The following is a 19,978-nucleotide window of genomic DNA, read 5'->3' as shown; positions in this document are numbered from 1 at the left end:
ATAATTACATGCTTAAACAATGAGTCTTAATGTCCTATTGTATTCTACATGTTCTCATGACTTAGTGGAGAGCTCAACAAATATTTGTTAGGATTGACTGTAAAAAGAGCAAGGATTCATGTATGCATAGACATTAGGAAATTGTGTGTGTGTGTGTGTGTGTGTGTGTGAGAGAGAGAGAGAGAGAGAGAGAGAGAGAGAAAGAGAGAGAGAGAGAGTGTGAAACACACTATGAGAAGCCTATCAGATTTCTTTACATCAGGGGTTTAGCAAACTACCATATCTGGTCTGATGACTGCTTTTTAAAATGAAGTTTAAATGAAACATAGCCACACTCGTTCATTTATGTATTATTGTCAGTGGCTGCCTCTATGTTACAACAAGGACGAATAGTTATGATGGGTAAGGGAAGACTCTTAAAATCGAAGATATTTACTCCCTGGCCCTTCACAGAAAAAAAAGTTCGCCTGACCTTTGCCCTGGGTGATTGATCAGACCAGTTGGAACACTCAGCAATACAATGTTGCCAACTCTCATTATCTTTTTGTATAAAGGGTGTCTCTTGGCTTCCAAGCTAAGACGGCCATGGCACTCGACAATAGAGGATTACTCAAGCAATCTTAACTGCACACATTTTCTGGTTTCGAATCTGGCTTCGGAACTGGCCAGGAAGGATGTCACTTGTAATGAGACTCTCAGATGCTTGGGCAAGCTCTAGTTTCCTTGAAAGGACTCTAATAAAAGCAAGCACAGCTTGAAAAAGATGCTTTCTTTTTAATAACCCCTTTTAAGATTCTTTTCTTCAGAAAATGTAAGGGCCCCAAAAAGGTTTGGTTCTGGTTTTTTGGTTGTTGTTATTGGTTTTGATTGTTTTTTATAGTTTCAGATACATACTGTGAGAACATGAGAAAAAATTGAAAGAGATGATAAACAGGTGGATTTAAAACAGAAAAGGTGCTAAGGTAAGAAGGATGTCCTCTGAGGTCCATGTTCATGGATTTTGTTGCTTTCTATTAGCTGTAACATCGAAAGCACTGTGCTCCAAGGAACATAATTATTTCTGAAATAAAGAAAATACAGCATCTTACCAGAACTCTCACTGAGAGCCTGTGTTCTTGGAGGGGCTGTTGTCTGATCACATGTGCTAAGCAGGGCTGCTGATGAGTAATGAGCGAGAAGTGCACTGCACAAATTGTTACATAGGCAAATCAAGAGGAATAACCTCACAGAAGTGATGGTATTTATCCTGAATATTGGAACCATTCCACCTCACAGGAAACCAGGTAAGTTGTTTCAACCACAGCTGTGTGGATAAATCATAACTGAGCAATTTCCTGACCCCAATCAAGCAATGTTTTTGAAGACTTTGAGATACATAGTAACTAATCTGTTTAACCAGTATTACCCAACCACTTAATATACTCACTACACAAACTTTCTTTCATTGTTATGCAGGAAGCAGGTAGCACTTTCATATATCGGGTTAACGTAGAGTAAGTGCTACATAATAAGAGTATAGCATAGTGAGCAATGTGTGAACTTGCAGGCCAGCTGGCTTGGGTTCAAATCCCATTTCTTGTACTTCTTTGCTGGGTGACCTTAGACAATTTGGTTAGCTCCTCTGTGCCCAGTTTATTCATCTTTTTTTTTTTTTTTTTTAATTTTTTTTTTTTCAACGTTTATTTATTTTTGGGACAGAGAGAGACAGAGCATGAACGGGGGAGGGGCAGAGAGAGAGGGAGACACAGAATCGGAAACAGGCTCCAGGCTCTGAGCCATCAGCCCAGAGCCCGACACGGGGCTCGAACTCACAGACCGCGAGATCGTGACCTGGCTGAAGTCGGACGCTTAACCGACTGCGCCACCCAGGCGCCCCTATTCATCTTTAAAATAACAACAACAACAATAGCCCCACACAGGCTTATTATGAGGATTAAAGAATTTAAAAATATAAAATACTTAGGACTATGCCTGACCATTACTTAAGTGTTCAAGGAGTACTTACTGAATGAAGGAACAAAGATGTAGCAGTGGCAAACCTAGAGGAAAAGGCCTAGAAATCACTTACGGGGACTTCATTCAATATTGTGTATACTGTCACTGAAAGTCAGACCACAGGGCAACTAAACTTGACATCAAATCAGAGTAAAATACTGCACTATCAGAAACCCAATCAGAGAATTTTTTTCATCAAATTAGAAGGGCTAATAAGATCCAACTCTTTTCCAGGGGCGCCTGGGTGGCGCAGTCAGTTAAGCGTCCGACTTCAGCCAGGTCAGGATCTCGCGGTCCGTGAGTTCGAGCCCCGCGTCAGGCTCTGGGCTGATGGCTCAGAGCCTGGAGCCTGTTTCCGATTCTGTGTCTCCCTCTCTCTCTGCCCCTCCCCCGTTCACGCTCTGTCTCTCTCTGTCCCAAAAATAAATAAACGTTGAAAAAAAAAATTAAAAAAAAAAAAAAGATCCAACTCTTTTCCTTTTTAATTCCCAGGTCTCTCAAACTCTTTTACAAAGCAATGATTAAGTATGTAACAGGAAAATGACTTTTTTAAGCTTCAATATTTTCTGCAATACAATGGTTCTCATGCTGTTTTAAGTGTCAGCATACTACTTTACTCTAGGAGAAAATGTGGAAGTAAAGGGCAATGATAGATTTTACTGTGCATTTGGTTAATTAACATGCCTCAAATACTATAACTAAATAAAGTTCATTATGTTCTAAAAGTTACAAAATCATAACAACTGACTCATGGAATCATGCTGGAGATTATAATTATGCACTAAGAAATGCATCTGTTATAGTCTTTTTAAAATGTTTATTTATTTATGTGTGTGTGTGTGTGTGTGTGACAGAAAGAAAGAGAAAGAGAGAGAGAGAGAGAGAGAGAGAGAGAGAGAGAGAGAGAAGGAAGGAGAGGGGCAGAGATAAAGGGAGACAGAATTCCAAGCAGGCTCTGTGCTGTCAGCACAAGCCAAATGGGGGGCTCACGGAACCACAAGATCATGACCTGAGCTGAAACCAAGAGTGAGACGCTTAACTGACTGAGCCAGGCACGCCTGTTGTATTTTTTTCAAAGCTCAGGAAGCAAGATTAGCAAACCTAAGAAATATCTTGCTCATCTTCAGTTACTAAGGGAGGATATTTGGCAACTCTATTTTCAGGAAACAATACTAGTGAATGCTCCACAAATGAGCACATGATAGTTCCAAAATTTAGTGTTTTAATAAGCGTTTAATCCTGATGCTCTGTGCACACTGTGGTGGAAATAAAATGCATCCATTTTCAAACACATTTGGATTTGAATCTTACCTCTGCCACTATGTGCAGATAATGAAATCTTGGAAAAACAAAGTTTCTGAGTGCTGATTTTCTCAATTGTAAGATGGCCCTAATAGTCTCCCACTTATAATAACTTAAAAACATTTTAAATAAATATGGTGTTTGAATGCCCCCAGCATGGCACCTGGGCCAGTGGGATGCAAACCAGCTCGTGACAGCTGATTACTAGCACATTTTCAGCTATTTTGCAAGTTGGTTGTTTAACAGCCATCATCAAAAATCAAAGTATATAAAATTGCAGACAAGTACATTATGTTAAAAACAAAGGTAATAAAAACTTTAAACTCATTACTTCCTAGGTATGTTACCACATTTTACTGTTATCTATGCCCCTGAGATGGTTGATATCTGTAGTATCTATTTAGTGAAAATACTATATATTCATGTAGTAGTTCTCTGTTTAGAGGTGTCATATTTTTGGCTTGATGTTAGCCATGGTGGGAATATTGTACACTACAGACACAACAAATTAGGGCTGTGTGTGTCTGTGTGTGTGCTGTTTCTTAACATGTACAAGGTGCTTTACCTCGTTCATCATGAATGCCCCTCCCTTCCTTCTCTCTCTCTCTCTCTCTCTCTCTCTCTCTTTTCCTTCTTCCCTCTCTCCCTTCTCTTACTTTATGGTGCTCAGTCCTCTTCCCCTAAAGAACAGCACAGAGCTACCCTAAGATGACTGAAACATCTCATAAAACCATCTGCCTTGAAATGCTTTCTCTTGTCCAGATTAGAAATAGGGATTTTTAGAAATCTTAGAACTATTTTTAAAGTCTTTAATCTATGAATCTATGGTATACCTATTTTATATTCTCTTGCTCAACCTTTATAAATAAGGAGGTGAGCCTATTACAAAGATTCATTTTCCTCATGCTAGTGTCAAGAAAACCAAATCATTCCAAGTCATCCTGCAAATTTCCTGGATCATCAGAAGTATAATCCAGCACCTGAATAAGTCACTGGGCACTTTCTTCCACTTCTGTCTCAAGAAATTCACACTCTATTCTCAGAAACAAAACTATTATGTATGTTGTGTTCTTTGGGAAAAGAAAGGATTTGGGTCTAAGTTGAAGTGTTGGCTCTATAATGCTTCCATGAATTAAAAAATAATATAAAATACATACCATATCTGACTCTGAAAGATCAAAAGGTAATCTTACTTCAAAATATGCATGAGGTAGAACCAGTGAGTTAAGAAGCTTTTTTTTTTTTTCGCCCTCCGATCAGTTGCCAAACACATTTACATTTTAGGTTAAAATATATAAAAATAAATGAATTTCATTATAAAACACATTCAGATTTCCAAAACTTCCTTACCAATTCAGGAACAAGCATTGCTCTATGTAGAAGAAATGATGATGATGCTCCCTTACTAGCACTTTTTGAGAAACTTTTCTGTTGATCTCTTCCTGAAGACAAGGTTTAACTAGCAGATTGATAATCAATAGAAAAACTCTTTAGAAATCAGCTCTTACACGGAATCTCTTTAACAGTAAGCCCATTTAATTATGTCAAAAAAATCAACAAGGGTTTCTTATTGTTGTTGATTGGATGGTTGTTTGACTATTTTCATTAGCAGTTTCCCACTATAAGTTTTGCCCCCTTCGCCAGGTAAAAAGTGCAACTTATGACTTCCAGATGCAAACCACAGTTATCAGCCTTACATTTCGACTGAAAATTTGCTTTGCTCCTTTGTGAAGTTCCCTAGGGGTAAGGTTCAAAGTAGAAACAATAGAGGAGTGAGAAATAAAGGGAGGGCATTTCAAACCACATGTTACAAACAGAGAACAGAATCACAGAACGACAGCATAACAGTGGACTCCAAGACAAGATGGCAAGACAGATGTGCCAGACAAGAGACACATGCCTGACTGCTGTGCTGAGGAAAGCAAACACAAGAACAAAAGCATACAGATGTGTCGTGAGAGCAGCTCATGGGCCGCCATGACCCAATGGAAATAATAAAAACGAGAACCCGTGAAATTATAACTACAAAAGTTACCCCCACAATTCATACAACTGGACTTGCTGGGTTAGCCTGGATGTGTCACTTGGATGAAACACAAGATGGCATCGTTACAGCCATGCATTGGTGATGAAGGCCATGGTTAGTTGATTAGCTACAAAACTGTCACTGCATGCCACACAATGATCCTGGGCTTGTCCAGAAATAAAAGATACAACAAATATTCTACATCTGCAATAAAATTCTTTTTATGCCATCTGAAATTTGTGGACAGGGATGTGTTTCTCTGTTGTATCTGGATGTCTGTCTGTCTTTCCTTTTCTTTCTTTTTTTATTTTATGTTTTTTTCTGGCTCATCTGTCCTCCTTTCAATTAATTACATGGTCTTAAGGGGGGGTGGGTGGGGAGTAAAGGCAAGTGGCCTGTGCAGATATGGGGAAAAATGAAAAGGGAAAAGGAAGGAAATTAAAGCAAAAAATATGTATAGGAGGGAGAAGAAGAAAACACAATGTTTCATTCTTTTGTACACAACTTTCTTGGATTTTCTGGGGTTTGTTTTGAACATAAATATAAATACTGGAGGGATATGCTGAAGGGGGAGAAATTAGAGATTAGGATGGCAAGAAAAGATTTTGTTGCCTTGTTTGTTTTGTATATGTATATATCTCTCAGTATTTAAAAAAATGATTATAATTACTAATAAATATAGCAATGAGTTTAACATAGCCATAATGACCAAAATACTAAATATGAATCAAAACAAAATAAAGTAAATTGAACACCAAAAATTCATGCGGCACAAGATGAGGTGAAAACAGCAGAAAATGCTTTTCAAATATATACAAGGTATATATCTATTTATATATATACACAGGAATGTGCATATATGGATAGATATATCTGTATAATTTTTTCTCTCCACCCCTCCCAAGGATAACTGAATTATGTAGTCATCACTGTAATTATGATACAGAAGGAAATAAAACCCAAAAGAAAAGTTCACATGCTTTGTTTGCCAAGTTAAAACAGTATCATGCATGTCTATGTTGGCTGATGTAAAGATGATGGTGTGAATTTCTGTGTAAACACATGACTGATGGCAGGGACTGTTGTTAATCTCTGTTTACATTAGTCTAATATCACTTATACTGTGTCTACATATATATGGAGGGATAGGTACTATATATTTAGTATGCACACATATTATATACAAATATATATATATATACACACAGTATATATACTAGGACTTATGGGAGAAAAAATACAGAACAAAAACAAAGAAAAACTCATAAAAAACTTTCTTTAGAAACCCAATCCCTCTTTATTAATTTGGAGGATAGTTGGTGGGGGCAGGGGGAACGCTTGCTTAATGATTTCATTAAGCTCACATGTTATCAATTACTTGCATTGGCGTTTGAAATCAGGAAGTTCTCATGAGTTTGTCTTGGAATGCTCCCTTAGCCATGCCCATCCTTACCCTACTACCTAAGAAGCCCTGGACCTACACCATACTGTACATGTGTTCAAAGAGAAGTTTATTACTAAACTGTACTAATTTCTCAATCATAGTGAATCTGAAATTTTGTGCCCCCAAACTAAGATACAAAAGAATGATCTTTGGGGTTAAATGATTCTGTCACTGGTATCATCTTCTATGATTTTTCTTGCCCATCCTTAGATGGGGTATGCTATCGCTGAATTAGCAACATCTCCTCTGAGTTCGGATAACATTCTAGGAATTTCCATTCATCATCCACACTGTTTCTTCCCTTTCTTTCCCTTCTTTCCTTTTTATTCCCTTTATTTTTGTATCTGTCTTCCCTAAAAGACTATGAACTCCTAGAGGTGTTATGTCTTATTTTTTTTTTATTTAAAAAAAATTTTTTTAACGTTTATTTATTTTTGAGACAGAGAGAGACAGAGCATGAATGGGGGAGGGTCAGAGAGAGGGAGACACAGATTCTGAAACAGGCTCCAGGCCCTGAGCTGAGCTGTCAGCACAGAGCCCAATGCAGGGCTTGAACTCACGGACCGCGAGATCACGACCTGAGCCGAAGTCGGCCGCTTAACCGACTGAGCCACCCAGGTGCACCTTATTTTTGTTTTCCTATCACCTATTCTAGTGGCTACACATAGCAGTCACTAAAAGTTATTGTACAAATGATTTCCAAAACTTTCAAATGGAAATGTGTACACTTACACATTGATCTCATTGATTCCCCTCCCTTGTCAACATACACAAAATGTTGAGTAATGGACATAAATGGATTTTTTTTTAATTTTTATCATTCTGGTTATTAGACTTACTGTTTTTGTTATGAAAACCATGATAATGGTCAATCCATGAGTCACATATTTTCTGTATATCATGCCTGAGCTATCAATTGCCCACCAGCCAATTAGTAGGCTTTCCTATATATTTCTATTCTTACCCTAATTTTAGCCTGGATCTAAAGATGTCAATAACTCTTTCCCTTTGTGTACACCAGACATGTATTATAACTCAAATGTAAAAGGGACTAAGGTCTATACCCAACAATGATTAATTGAATTAACGAAACTTACATCTGTGTACATTATTCTTAACAAAAGTAAAACCATTTTGAGATTACTTCCCATTATCCTTTTATTCGAAGTGTTTTAAAGTGGACTTGGGCTCCACGGTGGATTCTGGACACGTGACGCTCAAACATTCCTATGGCATTTTATTTATGCGTTGACTATATTACTATACACTTGATTTTCATTTAATTTTAGAAAAATTTTTCCATGTGGCGATTCAAGATTTGTAAATAGAATTATCATGTCATTAGCCAATTTTTCCATGTGGAACAATATTTCTAAAATTGAATAAAAACCCAAATAAAATGTACAAGTTGCTAATTCTTCAAGCTTGCTGAAAACATTAATGGCAAAATGTATTTCTATACACACATAAGATTAAAAATATCATATTTAATGTCAATGACCAGCACATTCAGTTTTTTTTAAACTATGGATTCTGAAAAATAAGACTCTATTTCTTCTTATCCTTCTGATCTAAAATTATTATTGTCTTAACACTTCAGCTGCATTTTCCATGGTGTTCCAGCAAATAAAAACCTAAGGATTTGGTGAACTTTTAACAATTCAGCGCCAGATTTTCCTATTATAAATGCTGAGGAGTCTCAAACGGATAAAGATTAAGAACCCAGTTCCACCTGGAGAACATAAATAAGGCTATGCTCTTGGTGTTTTGCCAAATTTAAATTTCACCCACACTGGGTTGAATATTATAGTGCGACTAACAAAGAGGAACAAAGTAGCAATAACACCAAATGCAAATGTGAGGGCTGTAGATTTGAGGAGTAAAAACACATCTGAGAACCACTCTGGGAAAAGTAATTATTTTGTGATCTCAAATTACTGCCAATAGTTTAAACATCTCCCTCAATCCAACCATTAAGAAAATTGTTTAGCACAAGTCTATTGATAGATGGATCTGCTTCATCTTTACTTCCTTTTACTGTCTGCCCTCTGGTGGACGTAGTGTCCCTTGAGATTTGATCAAAGGACATTTAACAAAAGTGGAGGCAAAACCCCTGGCTAATTGACAACTAGAAAAATGTATCCCTGTGTAATGGCCGGATAAATCAATACTGTGGCTAATTGTTGCCATGCCCACTTCTCAGGTGTAAAAGGCATTTCTTTGTATTTTTCTCTCTGCTCTGTGACCCCTGCCCCAGGACTTTAGAATACTGAGATCATAAATATATAAAATTCAGAAAGTTGGTAATTTTTAATTATATAAACGCTCACCTAAGAATACAGTGTTTTCTATTTCTAAAGATGGAGAGAGTGGGGATAGGAGCAGGAAGGGAGAGAATATATTTTTTCCATTTAGGAAGTGACTTTCATCAATTTCTCTATGTTTCAGAATTGATTCCCACATTTTAAATCACAGATGTGAATTGACTAAAGATCTTAAGTGTAATTTGACTTCCATAATTTCATTTATCAAAAATCCCATTTTCTAGTGGTCATATAAATCCTCTCCAGCTTCTCTACTTTGTTGTTGTTGTTGGATCCAAAGAGGTGAGAACAATGAAATAGGAATTTACAGCATGATTTAATATCAACAGAAGTGTGCTTGGGAAAAAAAGGGTTTGTATGCAAAGACAAAGTCTGAGATATTAAATAGATACTGACTTCCTTTGTGGGGAATGCAATTCATGCGCACAAATTAGGAAAGTTAAAACCCTGACCCCCAATTTTAAGTCCTGAAATAGCTATTCAAATATTCTTCTGCATATTTTCATTTGATGCAAATACCTTCATTATGATTTTATAAACTTTTGTACCAGGATTCTCCCACAGAGGGTCATGACACTGAGGCTTTTCTTTCTGGGAAGCAACTTTACTCATGCCAGCGGGTCTCAGTTGGGTTCATATGGAAGAACTGAGCCCCAATCACCAAGTGCTGTAGTTTTTTATACATTTTCTATTTCTTTGTCTCCCATATATGGGAACACACAAACATGCAGTCTGATTAGGTGGTCTCAGGTTACAAGGTCGTGAGGGAGGTCACATGCTCACTCTTACAGCCTGGTTGCTTTGAGGTTTTGTGTGTGTGTGTGTGTGTGTGTGTGTGTGTGTGTGTGTGTGTGTTTCCTCCTCATATTCCTTAGAGAGGGGAACCTACCACAGTTTCAATGCTGGTTTCTCAAAGTAAATGTTCAGAAAATGTAATTTTACCTGTGACTCATTATAAAAAGTAGAAGATTTTTTTTAAGAGATGTGGATTTTGTTAGGGTGATATTTATTTGCATGGAATCATATATTTTAAATAATTCAACAGGTTTTATTTGGCTCTTTAAAGGCAGATGAAGTTAGAGGTAAGAAACATTTCCAACTTTAATGTAACATTATGAGGTATTTTGAGGGTCATATAAATTCAGTCAAATACTAACTGAGCTTTCACTCTCTGTGTGGCTCTAACGGTGCAGGGGTTTTTTGTTTGTTCGTTTTTTACTCATTCCATCCAGAGAAAATTTGAGACCCATTATATCTAAAGGTTTCTAGACAATCATCAGCCAAAGTCCAAAAAAATTTAAGTGGTCCCTCAAGATGATATAACTAAGCTACACAAATGAGCGTGATCTCTAAGTGCCAAAGCGAGTTGTGGGCACGAAAGGCAGTTGCTTACATCTGACTCAAAACCAGAAGCTTTAAAATCCATTTTGATTTGAAGATTAAAAATAAAAATAATTTCATTTAAAATTTGATGCCCAAATGAAAACAAAAGTTGTTGAATAGAGCAAATTCTAAATTATGCAAATTTATGAAAAATAAGAGCTTCTAGTGAACCTAAATAATCAGGAAAGAATCAGTAGAAGTTAAATGCCTTATAACTGAGACAGCTAGAAAATCCTCAACTTGCCAACAAAATGAGAGAAGACAAGGTAATTGTTAAATAAGATAAAACGAGGCCTGGGTAATTAACCAAACTGAGTGTATTTCCATCAAACATCAGGCCTGGAAAGAGTAAAATTTGAGAAACTGAGGCAGTGAATTAGAATGTTCAAACCCAAAATTTTAATCTCAATATTCACACAGAATCTCAGAGTAATCATATATGCCGAAGAGATCCAAATATTGCCATTATTATCTGTTGTTGCATGGGCAATGAAAGATTTCTCTTTAGGCAGGGCAAACCTAGCCCCAGAAACAACTGGCTTACATTTTTCTGATTTTTAACCCACACTGTTTTGGGAAGATGTGAAGGCTATGGAGATATTTCTCATGGGATGCAGAAGAGGGCTTTGTATCTCTATGTGTGTAACCTTCCTCAGTGTTAATCAGGCCTCCAGGGTAAAACCTCTACATCAGTAGGAATATCTACCTCCTTTCTGTATTAAATATGCTTCTGACATATTTCCCTGTATATCTGAATCACTTATCAGGAATACTTTATGGAGTAAATAAATTTAGAAAGAAGAAATGCTCCTTCTTCAAATGTGATGAGTTGAATAATCCCAGGCAGAAGGGATCAATATTAGTCTCTTAGAGCTACATGTTAGCTCCTTCAGGGTAAACACTCTGTCACCTACTTTATTTATATGTCCCCTCCTACATCCCCTCAGAGAACACAACAGATTGTTTTAAAAACAGCTTTTATCTCCCACCTGCCCCATGTAATTATATTACTCAAGAAATGCTGGCATTGAATTTCTGTCCTCTGCTTTTGAATCAGATGAAACACCTGTGCAGCCACTAAAAAAGCAAATGGACTTAGTTTGGGGCCATTCAAGTGTGGGCCTGTTCAAGTTCAATACCAAATGGCAATATACACCCACAACCTGGGAAGCTGTACTCATGAATCAGATCTGGAAACCCCCTCTGTTTTGTTATGGAGGTTGCTATGGAAATGACTTAGGGTAAGAGGCAGGGAAGTAGTAGGGGAAGACAGGGGTAATATTTTGGAATGGTCAAGTCTTAATTTTTATGAGAAGACTTAAAATCTAAAGGTTTGATCAACATTGTTGTATATATACAGATATCTCTGCTATGAAAGCAAGAAAACCAGAGAAAGGATAAATAGAAAAATCCAAATTAAAGTCTAGATATCTGAAACTATTGGCCATGAAATCAGTTAACTTAACGTATGTATTGGGGAACATGTCATATTTATATCTGAATTCCTAAGACGGGGCACATGCCTAACACACAGTTAACTCAAAAAATACTTGCTGAACTGAATTATTTTGGAGAGGTAATTTAGGTAGCAAAGCTCCTAATTCTACTTTCCAACAGCTCATTTATGAAAATTATTAGAACAGGAGGGCCTCAATTCTAGAGATACATTGTACCCTGCCCTAGCACTCAGAAATATTGAATGAATGAATGCATGAATTAATGCGTGAATAAAAACTTGGTGTCCAATTTCTGGTATAGACTGGATATATCTAACCTCCAGTATTATTAAAGCCTCATGTAGTACATTATTGTCTAATAATCTGGAAAAAAAATCTGACCACCAGGCCACCGTTACTTTCCTTCTACACAACTGAGCTCCCAAAGAAACAGGTCACACTCCAAAATGGAAAGGTCCTACCTATTATTATATCCCTATGTAATGCCAAAAATAGGAACCCACAGAACTTCCTGGATTCAAAGCCACTTGCAAGACACCAGTCAGTCCTTCAACAAAATTTGAGAAAATGTAAATCATCTTGGGGTAAGAATTGGAAGGTTTTTTCTTTGGTTATATTATTTTTTTCACAAACCTTGAATTTCTCCAGAATTAGCAAAAGAAAATGTTTAATGGCTCACCTCTTTTTTTAAAGAAAAGAAAAAAAAATCAAGCAAACCAAAGAATCAACTAGAATATTCTATTTATTTCTCTTAGCCTTTGCAGAAATAAGATCTGACCCAACTCCAGCTTTTAATTCTATTAAACATACACAGAAATTCGATGATATCTGTTCTCTATTATATATATATAAATGTTTAACTTATAGCAAGTCTCAAAACAGACGACTTGGAAAAATTGATAGGAAATAATCAGGGACTGCAGTTGCCTGCTGGACATTATATCATATATAGCTCACTATAAAGAAAGACCATAAAAAGATCAAAATGTATCTGGGTGCAAATGGGGAACACACTGAAGCATCAAGTTGCCAACTCTCAACTTCAGCACAATAGATACATTTTGAAGCATCTCAGCTATTGACATGGCATGGTTCAGTACTAATTTTGTTTTTACTAAGCTATAATACTGCACAATTTCTCTAAACGCACAATGAACAAAATTAGTATAAATATAATACCATGTTAACTGCTGTTGAAATCCCATGGAAAATGTGTGTATGTATGTATGTGTGTATGCATGTATGTATTTATTTTTATTTATTTATTTATTTATTTATTTATTTATTTATTTATTTATTTATTTATTTCTGTTTGGTTTTGGCTTCCGGTTTTGTTTGCCATGCAGACTCAGAACAATTCATGAGGCTTAAATTACCTTTATAGTTCCACTTTGGGTTCATGGTGTTTTGATGTTATTTCTGTATAGACATCTTCATGATCGCACACCCTGTCAATTTCATAACTGCCAGTGCTGCTGTACTTTTCTTGTTCCCATAGTTAAGCTGGGTGTCTGATTGCTCGAAGTTAGGCGGCACACCGTGGCTTTTTCTTTAGTTTTCAGGAAATAACTTTAAATTTCCCTGGGATCTTATCTGCTCCTTCCATGGGATTTGATGCTTTTGATTATATATTAATATTTATATATGTATGCTTATACATATATAGATATAGGAAATACACACATTAACACACTATAATATATATATAAAACACATGTATATTCACATATATGTATGTATTGTTTTTTGCAAATGTAAAAAGATAGCAAGCAAAACAAGACTGACCTAACCTACCTGTACTCGGCTCACACTCAACGAAGTCCTCATCATCGCTTGAACATTCAGCAGATGAAACAAGGTCATCTGATGTTGGCTGTGCGTGTCAAAGGAAAAATAATGGGGTGGGGGAAGAGAGAGGAGAGAGAGAGATAAGGAAACCCATGAACAAAAGCATCAAAGACTTATCACTATGTCTTGCCTTCCATCATTATTACTCTTTCTCTTCTCTAAAGAGGGCATGCTGTAGGATAAAGAATTTTAAACTCTTGTGTGGCTGTGAATGGTTATGGGGTCAGACAACCTGTATGGGTTTTATGAGAAGGTGAAAGACTCAGAGTGGTTCCAGGAGGCTCAAGATCATCCTATCCCCATAAGTCACATTGTACAGCCTAACTCTATTTCTGACTGTAATTTCAATTTTGAGAATCCAAAGGGCAGGAGAAGGGCTATGCAAATTTTGGACAATACACGAGTGCAAGCCAGCACGGAAAGGCACTGCGAGCTTTGAGAGGGTTTCAATGCATATGGTGTGTGGTCTCAAGTGTATGATTTGGTGGTTGTGAATCTATAGGCTGGCATAATTAATGAATGCTGAGGAATGCAGTCTGTTCAGGAACAGTATAATGGCTTTTCTTGCTAGCAGCGATCTCTTCGTGTAATTGCTGCAATTAGCTGAATTAGTAATGTAGGCCAGCAGAGAAATACCACATGACAGCCTCTGGACACAGGTAGGACTGTTTCTGAGGACAGCAGAAAACAATGTAGTTGCAACAATAGTAACTCAATTTGAAACATTTTCTTTTTTCTATTGGATCCTGCAGAAACTCCCCAGTGCCAGGGAATCTGCTGCAAGAAATACAGAAAACTGTATGTATGGGTAGTAAGAAGGGCCTTTGCGATACAGGAGATGAGAAGACTATTTTCTGTACCTGATACATATTGCAGGCACAATAAATACTACTGAATAATTAATCTACAGATCTTATGTCCTACTATGTGCATGAGAGTACTCAATATAGTTATTCAATAAATTCTCATTTCTTTCCCACCTTGATATTAATAATGTTAACTGACTTGCTGATTTTATTATTCTCAGTGCACTGAAGTCTGAATCCATATCCAAGAGGAAAAGCAATTACAAGCCAGATGCTGAGCTAGACATGTATATATATTTATTATAGTTATTATTAATTGATTAGATATAATTCTCACAACAATCCTTTGGGATGGATATAATTATTATACTTTTAAGGAGAACTGAAGTTCAGAAAGGACACACGGCTAGTAAGAAATAGGATTTGAACAGATATAGCTTAATCAAAGTCTGTACTTGTGGCTCACATAGACTTCTTTTACACCTCTTCTTACATGATGTTAATTATGGACTGAACTCTGTCTTCCAAAATTAAGACACTGCAGTTTTAAGCCCCCCAGTACCTCAGAATACGACAAATATTTGGAGATAGGGTCTGTGTTAAAATGAGATTATTAGGGTAAGCCAAATCAAATATGACTGGGGTCCTTAATAAAAAGATGAAATTAGGACACAGACATGCACAGAGGGACGACTGTGTGAAGCCACAGGGAGAAGACAGCCATCTATAAGCCAAGAAAAGAGTTCTCAGAAAAAAACAACAACCCTGCTGACACCTTGACCTTGAACTTCCAGCTCCCACAACTGTGAGAAAATAAATTTCTGTTGTTTAAGCTGCTCAGTCTGTGCTACATTGTTATGGCAGTCCTAGCAAAGAAATGAACACGACAACCCATATGCTTAGTATTTCCAGACAACATCCTTTTTGAAGTACACACGCTAAGCATAGAATTACTGGGCACAACAAAGATTAGTAGAAAAACCACACTAGGTAATTGATTTCGCTTAATTGACAGTGGTAGAGAGGTGCCTTAAACCATGTCATTGATCTTGATTCTACATTGGACAGGGAGATACTTCAACCCCTGCTCCTCCTCCAAGTAAATAGAAAAAAGGATTTTCAAACATACTTTTTTTTTTTTTTTTCAATTAGACAGTACTGAAGTGTGCATTTCACTTCCAGCAAATCAAAACTGGCAGTTGTGTCCTAGAGCCACCATGTTTTTGCAGTAGAGACAGAGATGGTGAGCACACCTCCTTGGGAGTTTCCTGGTGTGTGTGGGCCTATACAGGGCCCACTTTCAGTTACTGAGGGAAGGGAAGTGGTAAGGGAACACACGTTAACTGTGCAAATGCAGAGGCAATCATAAGAGACAAACAGCATTTTTGGAAGGGTCACAATCATTCTTTGATAGTTCTAAAGCATGAGTTGTGCATGGAGGGAAGACCTCCCTCAAGGAAGCAAAACTTGTTTTGGGTGTGTAGGGGGGATGGATCTTAGGTATTAAAATGGTTTCTGACCTGCCAAAAAGCCCACAGTGCTTAAACAAATAGTATATCTGTGGTATTAAAATTTTATGGGACGAGGGCAATAGGGAAAAAAAAGATTGTTTAAAAAATTCCTCAGAGGATGGTAATAAAAAAGAGGCCTAGAATACACTTCAAAAGTATAATCAATTATACTTGTTGGTGACTTCATTATAAGGACCTTGCAGAATGGCCTGTATGTGGCATAACTATCATAGGTTCCTAGTACTGAGTGAACGCTAGTGGGTTAAATGAAAATCTAGTGAACTCATCCCAAGAACTGAAATCCAGGCAATAAAATTTAAGGTCATTCAGAATGTGAGAAAGCAATGCATAACTCCAATAGAAACCAAAAAAGGCATTAGTGAAACATTAATGGAAACTTTTAACAATTATAAGAAAGTTGTAGCCATTTTGATTAGCCAAAGATATGACATAGAGTTTCTTTTCAGGAAGAGTACCAGACTCTGAGGTTGAAAGATATTTACTATTTTCCTCTCAGCTTTCCCCTGCCTCCTCTAGTACTGCACAAGTTCTCCCCGCTACCGTGTTTTGGGTGACACTGTCCCCAGCACTCTCTTTCCCTATCTTCACCTCCACTTGTGTCCCCCAGATGGGACCAATGTACCACCATTGTAGACCCCACACATACACTCTTCCACATTTTTACTCCCTTTATCCCCAGTAAACTGACCCTGTGTCTTACTTCCCAGAGATTTTATTTCTGCTGATCTTCTATATGAATATGGATGAATACAATGTTCCTCCAGAAACAGAAGTACATTTTACCAGTAGTTCCTATTAATAGTGGCTAGACTTCAAGGAGGGTCCATGACAGGCAGTCTAGCAGACCACAGAGTGAGCAGGACTGACTCTTCACTGAGCATAGCTGTGACTCTCAACTCCTACACTTATAGTCAGTGACCAGGGGTTGAGTTACTTCCCTTCTCCAAGCCTCAATGTTTCCATCTATAAATTGGGATAAACATAGTGACTTGTCATCAATTTAAGTGAAAAGTTAAAAGTGAAGCTCTCTTCCTGGCATATGGTATACACTCAGTAAGTAGAAGCAGGGTGCCTGGGTGGCTCAGGTGGTTAAGTGTCTGATTCTTGATTTTGGCTCAGGTTATGATCTCACAATTAGTGAGAACGAGCCCCACATCAGACTCTGCACTGACAGCACAGAGCCTGCTTGGGATTCTCTCTCTCCCTCTCTCTCTGCCCCTCCCCTGCACGTGTGTGCACACCCTCTCTCAAAATAAATAAATTTTAAATAAAATAAGTAAATATTAGCTAAGACTAAGTCAATCAATCAATCAATCAATCAATAACAGCAATGCCAAGCCTAGTTGCCATTCCTAGTTTAAATAAAGTTTCCATCCACCTATGCATTCTATCTCCAAATATTCATCCCCTTTAGAACTATTCTTTCTTACTGATAATTCATTAACTCCACTTTCATTCCTCACCTCTGATTGCATCTGTCATGAAGAGTGATAAAGAAAAATACACTCATAGAGATGCCAAGAGAGCTTAAAAATCACTGGAAGATAATCTGTTTCCCATGACTCTGGGTCCAGACAATTTGTGTGGGTTTTATGTGAAGTCAGCCCCTTCCTTTCGGTCCCTCAGACCCCATCATCACCAATTACAGCCACTGCCAATGAAATTCCCAAAGCCATTACAAACATCTCAATCCCCTCATTGCCCAATGCAGTAACCAATGTTTGCCTGGAGAACCTGGCATCCAATGCTACCACGCCTGCCACAGAACACTGTGGTTTCAGAAATCCTGGCTCTGCCAGGGGCAGTAAGCTTTGATTTGCAAAGGACTCAGGATTTCGAACACTATATTTAGGGATTAAAAAAATTTTTTTACTACTCCTATCCCTGACATTAAAAAAAAAAATCCCCAAATTACAAACCAGAGTTTTGGGATCATATGTACTTAGAATCACCTCCTAAAGTAATGACAATATGATCCAAAATTACTCTTGGAAAACCCAAGGCTTTCTTTTAGTAGCTCTTTAATTTTCTTGTCTCTTTCCCTACATAGAAGTAAATGCAGGGTCTAACTCTGAACTTTGGGGAAAAAGGCACACTTTTTGACTATTGGTTCCCATGGCTGGTGAATTATGTTTCACTATTGCAGACACATACAGAATCAGGATGTAATCATTATGAATAGAATGGAACTACGGAATTTTATCTTTAAATAAAATACAGTAGTAGTACTAGTTTGTGTGTGTTTCCTACAATGATAACCATTTTTCATAATTACTCATAATCCTTAGAGAAAAGGAGAAGTTAGTACTCTTGAGAAGATATTTGAACTTTCTAGAATCATGCTTACTAATAACATTTACCACTTATTAAATACTTGCTATACTCAGACGTCAACTAAGCAGTTAACACATATTAAAACTTTTAGTACTCATAATAACCAAGGGTGTGGACATTTGTAGTGACATCTGCTATTTTTAACTGCCCACCATCCATGCTCCTTCAGGGAAGAGTACTGCTTTAGAAGTTCTTCCATTTGTATAGTTATGCTGGGAATGCTTATCAAGGGCCTTCTATGTCATCCTCATATCTTTCCCTCACAACTATTGCCTAAAGCTCTCATAATTCCCAATGGCTGAACTTAAGATATTTACACATTATGGTTCCCATATGTCAAATATCCACATTATACTAAGTCCCTCAAGAAAGAATACAAGATCAGTGACCGCTTCCAAACCAAATAGTTTGATAGTGGATGGACTCCCAAATTCACCATCTATGCTATATGACTATATCATCGAAGTGCTTTATTCATCTTTCATCCATTCACTTATTACTGTAATAAATATTTACTGAACCTATGTGTTAAGCACTGTAACTGTTATGAGGGATAAAGTGATAGATAAACCATAGTTCCTCTGCTCTGGGGATTCACAGTCTCTGAAGAGAGGACTGAGTAGACAGGCAAACTTGACAGGGTAAACTGAATGCCTTGACAAGAGTAAGCATAAGGTGCTAAGAGAGCAAATGGCAGGGGGAGGTGGTAATGAGCCCTGAGGGACAGGAAGCCCTGAAGCAGGGACAATGGAGAGCTGCTGGTGGAGGAGAAGGGCATTCTAGATGAAATCAACAGTCTTTGCAAAGGCTCAGAGGCATGAAGAAGCACAGTCTACTTGTATACCCAGGAGTAGTACAGGGGTGAAAGGATGTACCAGCATGACAGAACAACAGCTACCTGAGTTATCCTGTTGTTTTTGAAAACTCAGATAATGAGCACGAATTTCATATCCTGTCCGGTCAGACATCTCTCCTTCCCCTCCCCACATCTCATCAGCATCACCTATCACCTTTCCTTTGGAAGCTCATATACATGGTTCCAGAACATTATGCATGGGTCTCGCTGTGCCATCCCTCCACAGTGCGGATTAAAGACCTTACTTTGCCTTCTCAAGAGCAGGAAAATGTTCTTCTGTCCCTGTGCATTAGCCAAGTCCCATATTAAAAATAATAATTCATATTACTCCATTTAAAAATACATATTGCATATTTTTAATCCATATGTTGAAATTACTTGGTTCTGTATTAGGATTCATAAAACTAAAGATAGGTATTATAATAACTTTCAATAAAATATCTGTCTGGAAGGAGTCTTCTTTATTCTTTTCTTGAAAGATTTTTTTATTGCATTTGTATTCTTTTTTTTTCTACCAATGTTTATTGAAATTACCTTAGAATAAACTGGGACAGAAGAAAGCTCAAAACTCTACCCACCAGGTAAATTTATAGGTATATTTACCTTCCAATTCCCTCAGCTTCACAGAACTGGCTTCTCATTTTCCTCCAGTGAGTTATTGTTTCTGTAAT

At 37.3% G+C, this 19,978-nt stretch overlaps 1 protein-coding gene across 40 annotated transcripts in view; it reads right to left on the bottom strand.

Annotated features, from left to right (window-relative positions):
* The window catches only part of NRXN3 (neurexin 3), a 1,571,803-nt gene that overhangs the window by 40,004 nt on the left and 1,511,821 nt on the right, over positions 1 to 19,978 (bottom strand). For 23 of the 40 annotated variants that reach the window (XR_006705193.1, XR_006705195.1, XM_045451709.1 and 20 more), the window contains one exon: positions 13,717 to 13,804. Coding sequence is in view for 37 of the 40 variants with exons in the window: in XM_045451709.1 (XP_045307665.1) it covers positions 13,717 to 13,804 (88 nt within the window). In the remaining 3 variants the exon portion in view is untranslated. The remainder of the gene's footprint in view (positions 1 to 13,716; positions 13,805 to 19,978) is intronic. The other 17 variants (XR_006705194.1, XM_045451710.1, XM_045451725.1 and 14 more) reach the window with 1 other exon arrangement.

This window comes from Leopardus geoffroyi, chromosome B3, assembly GCF_018350155.1.
Source record: "Leopardus geoffroyi isolate Oge1 chromosome B3, O.geoffroyi_Oge1_pat1.0, whole genome shotgun sequence".
NCBI classification, from domain to species: domain Eukaryota; kingdom Metazoa; phylum Chordata; class Mammalia; order Carnivora; family Felidae; genus Leopardus; species Leopardus geoffroyi.
The sequence above is the reverse complement of the archived record's forward strand: the minus strand, read 5'-3'. Positions and strand labels throughout refer to the sequence as shown.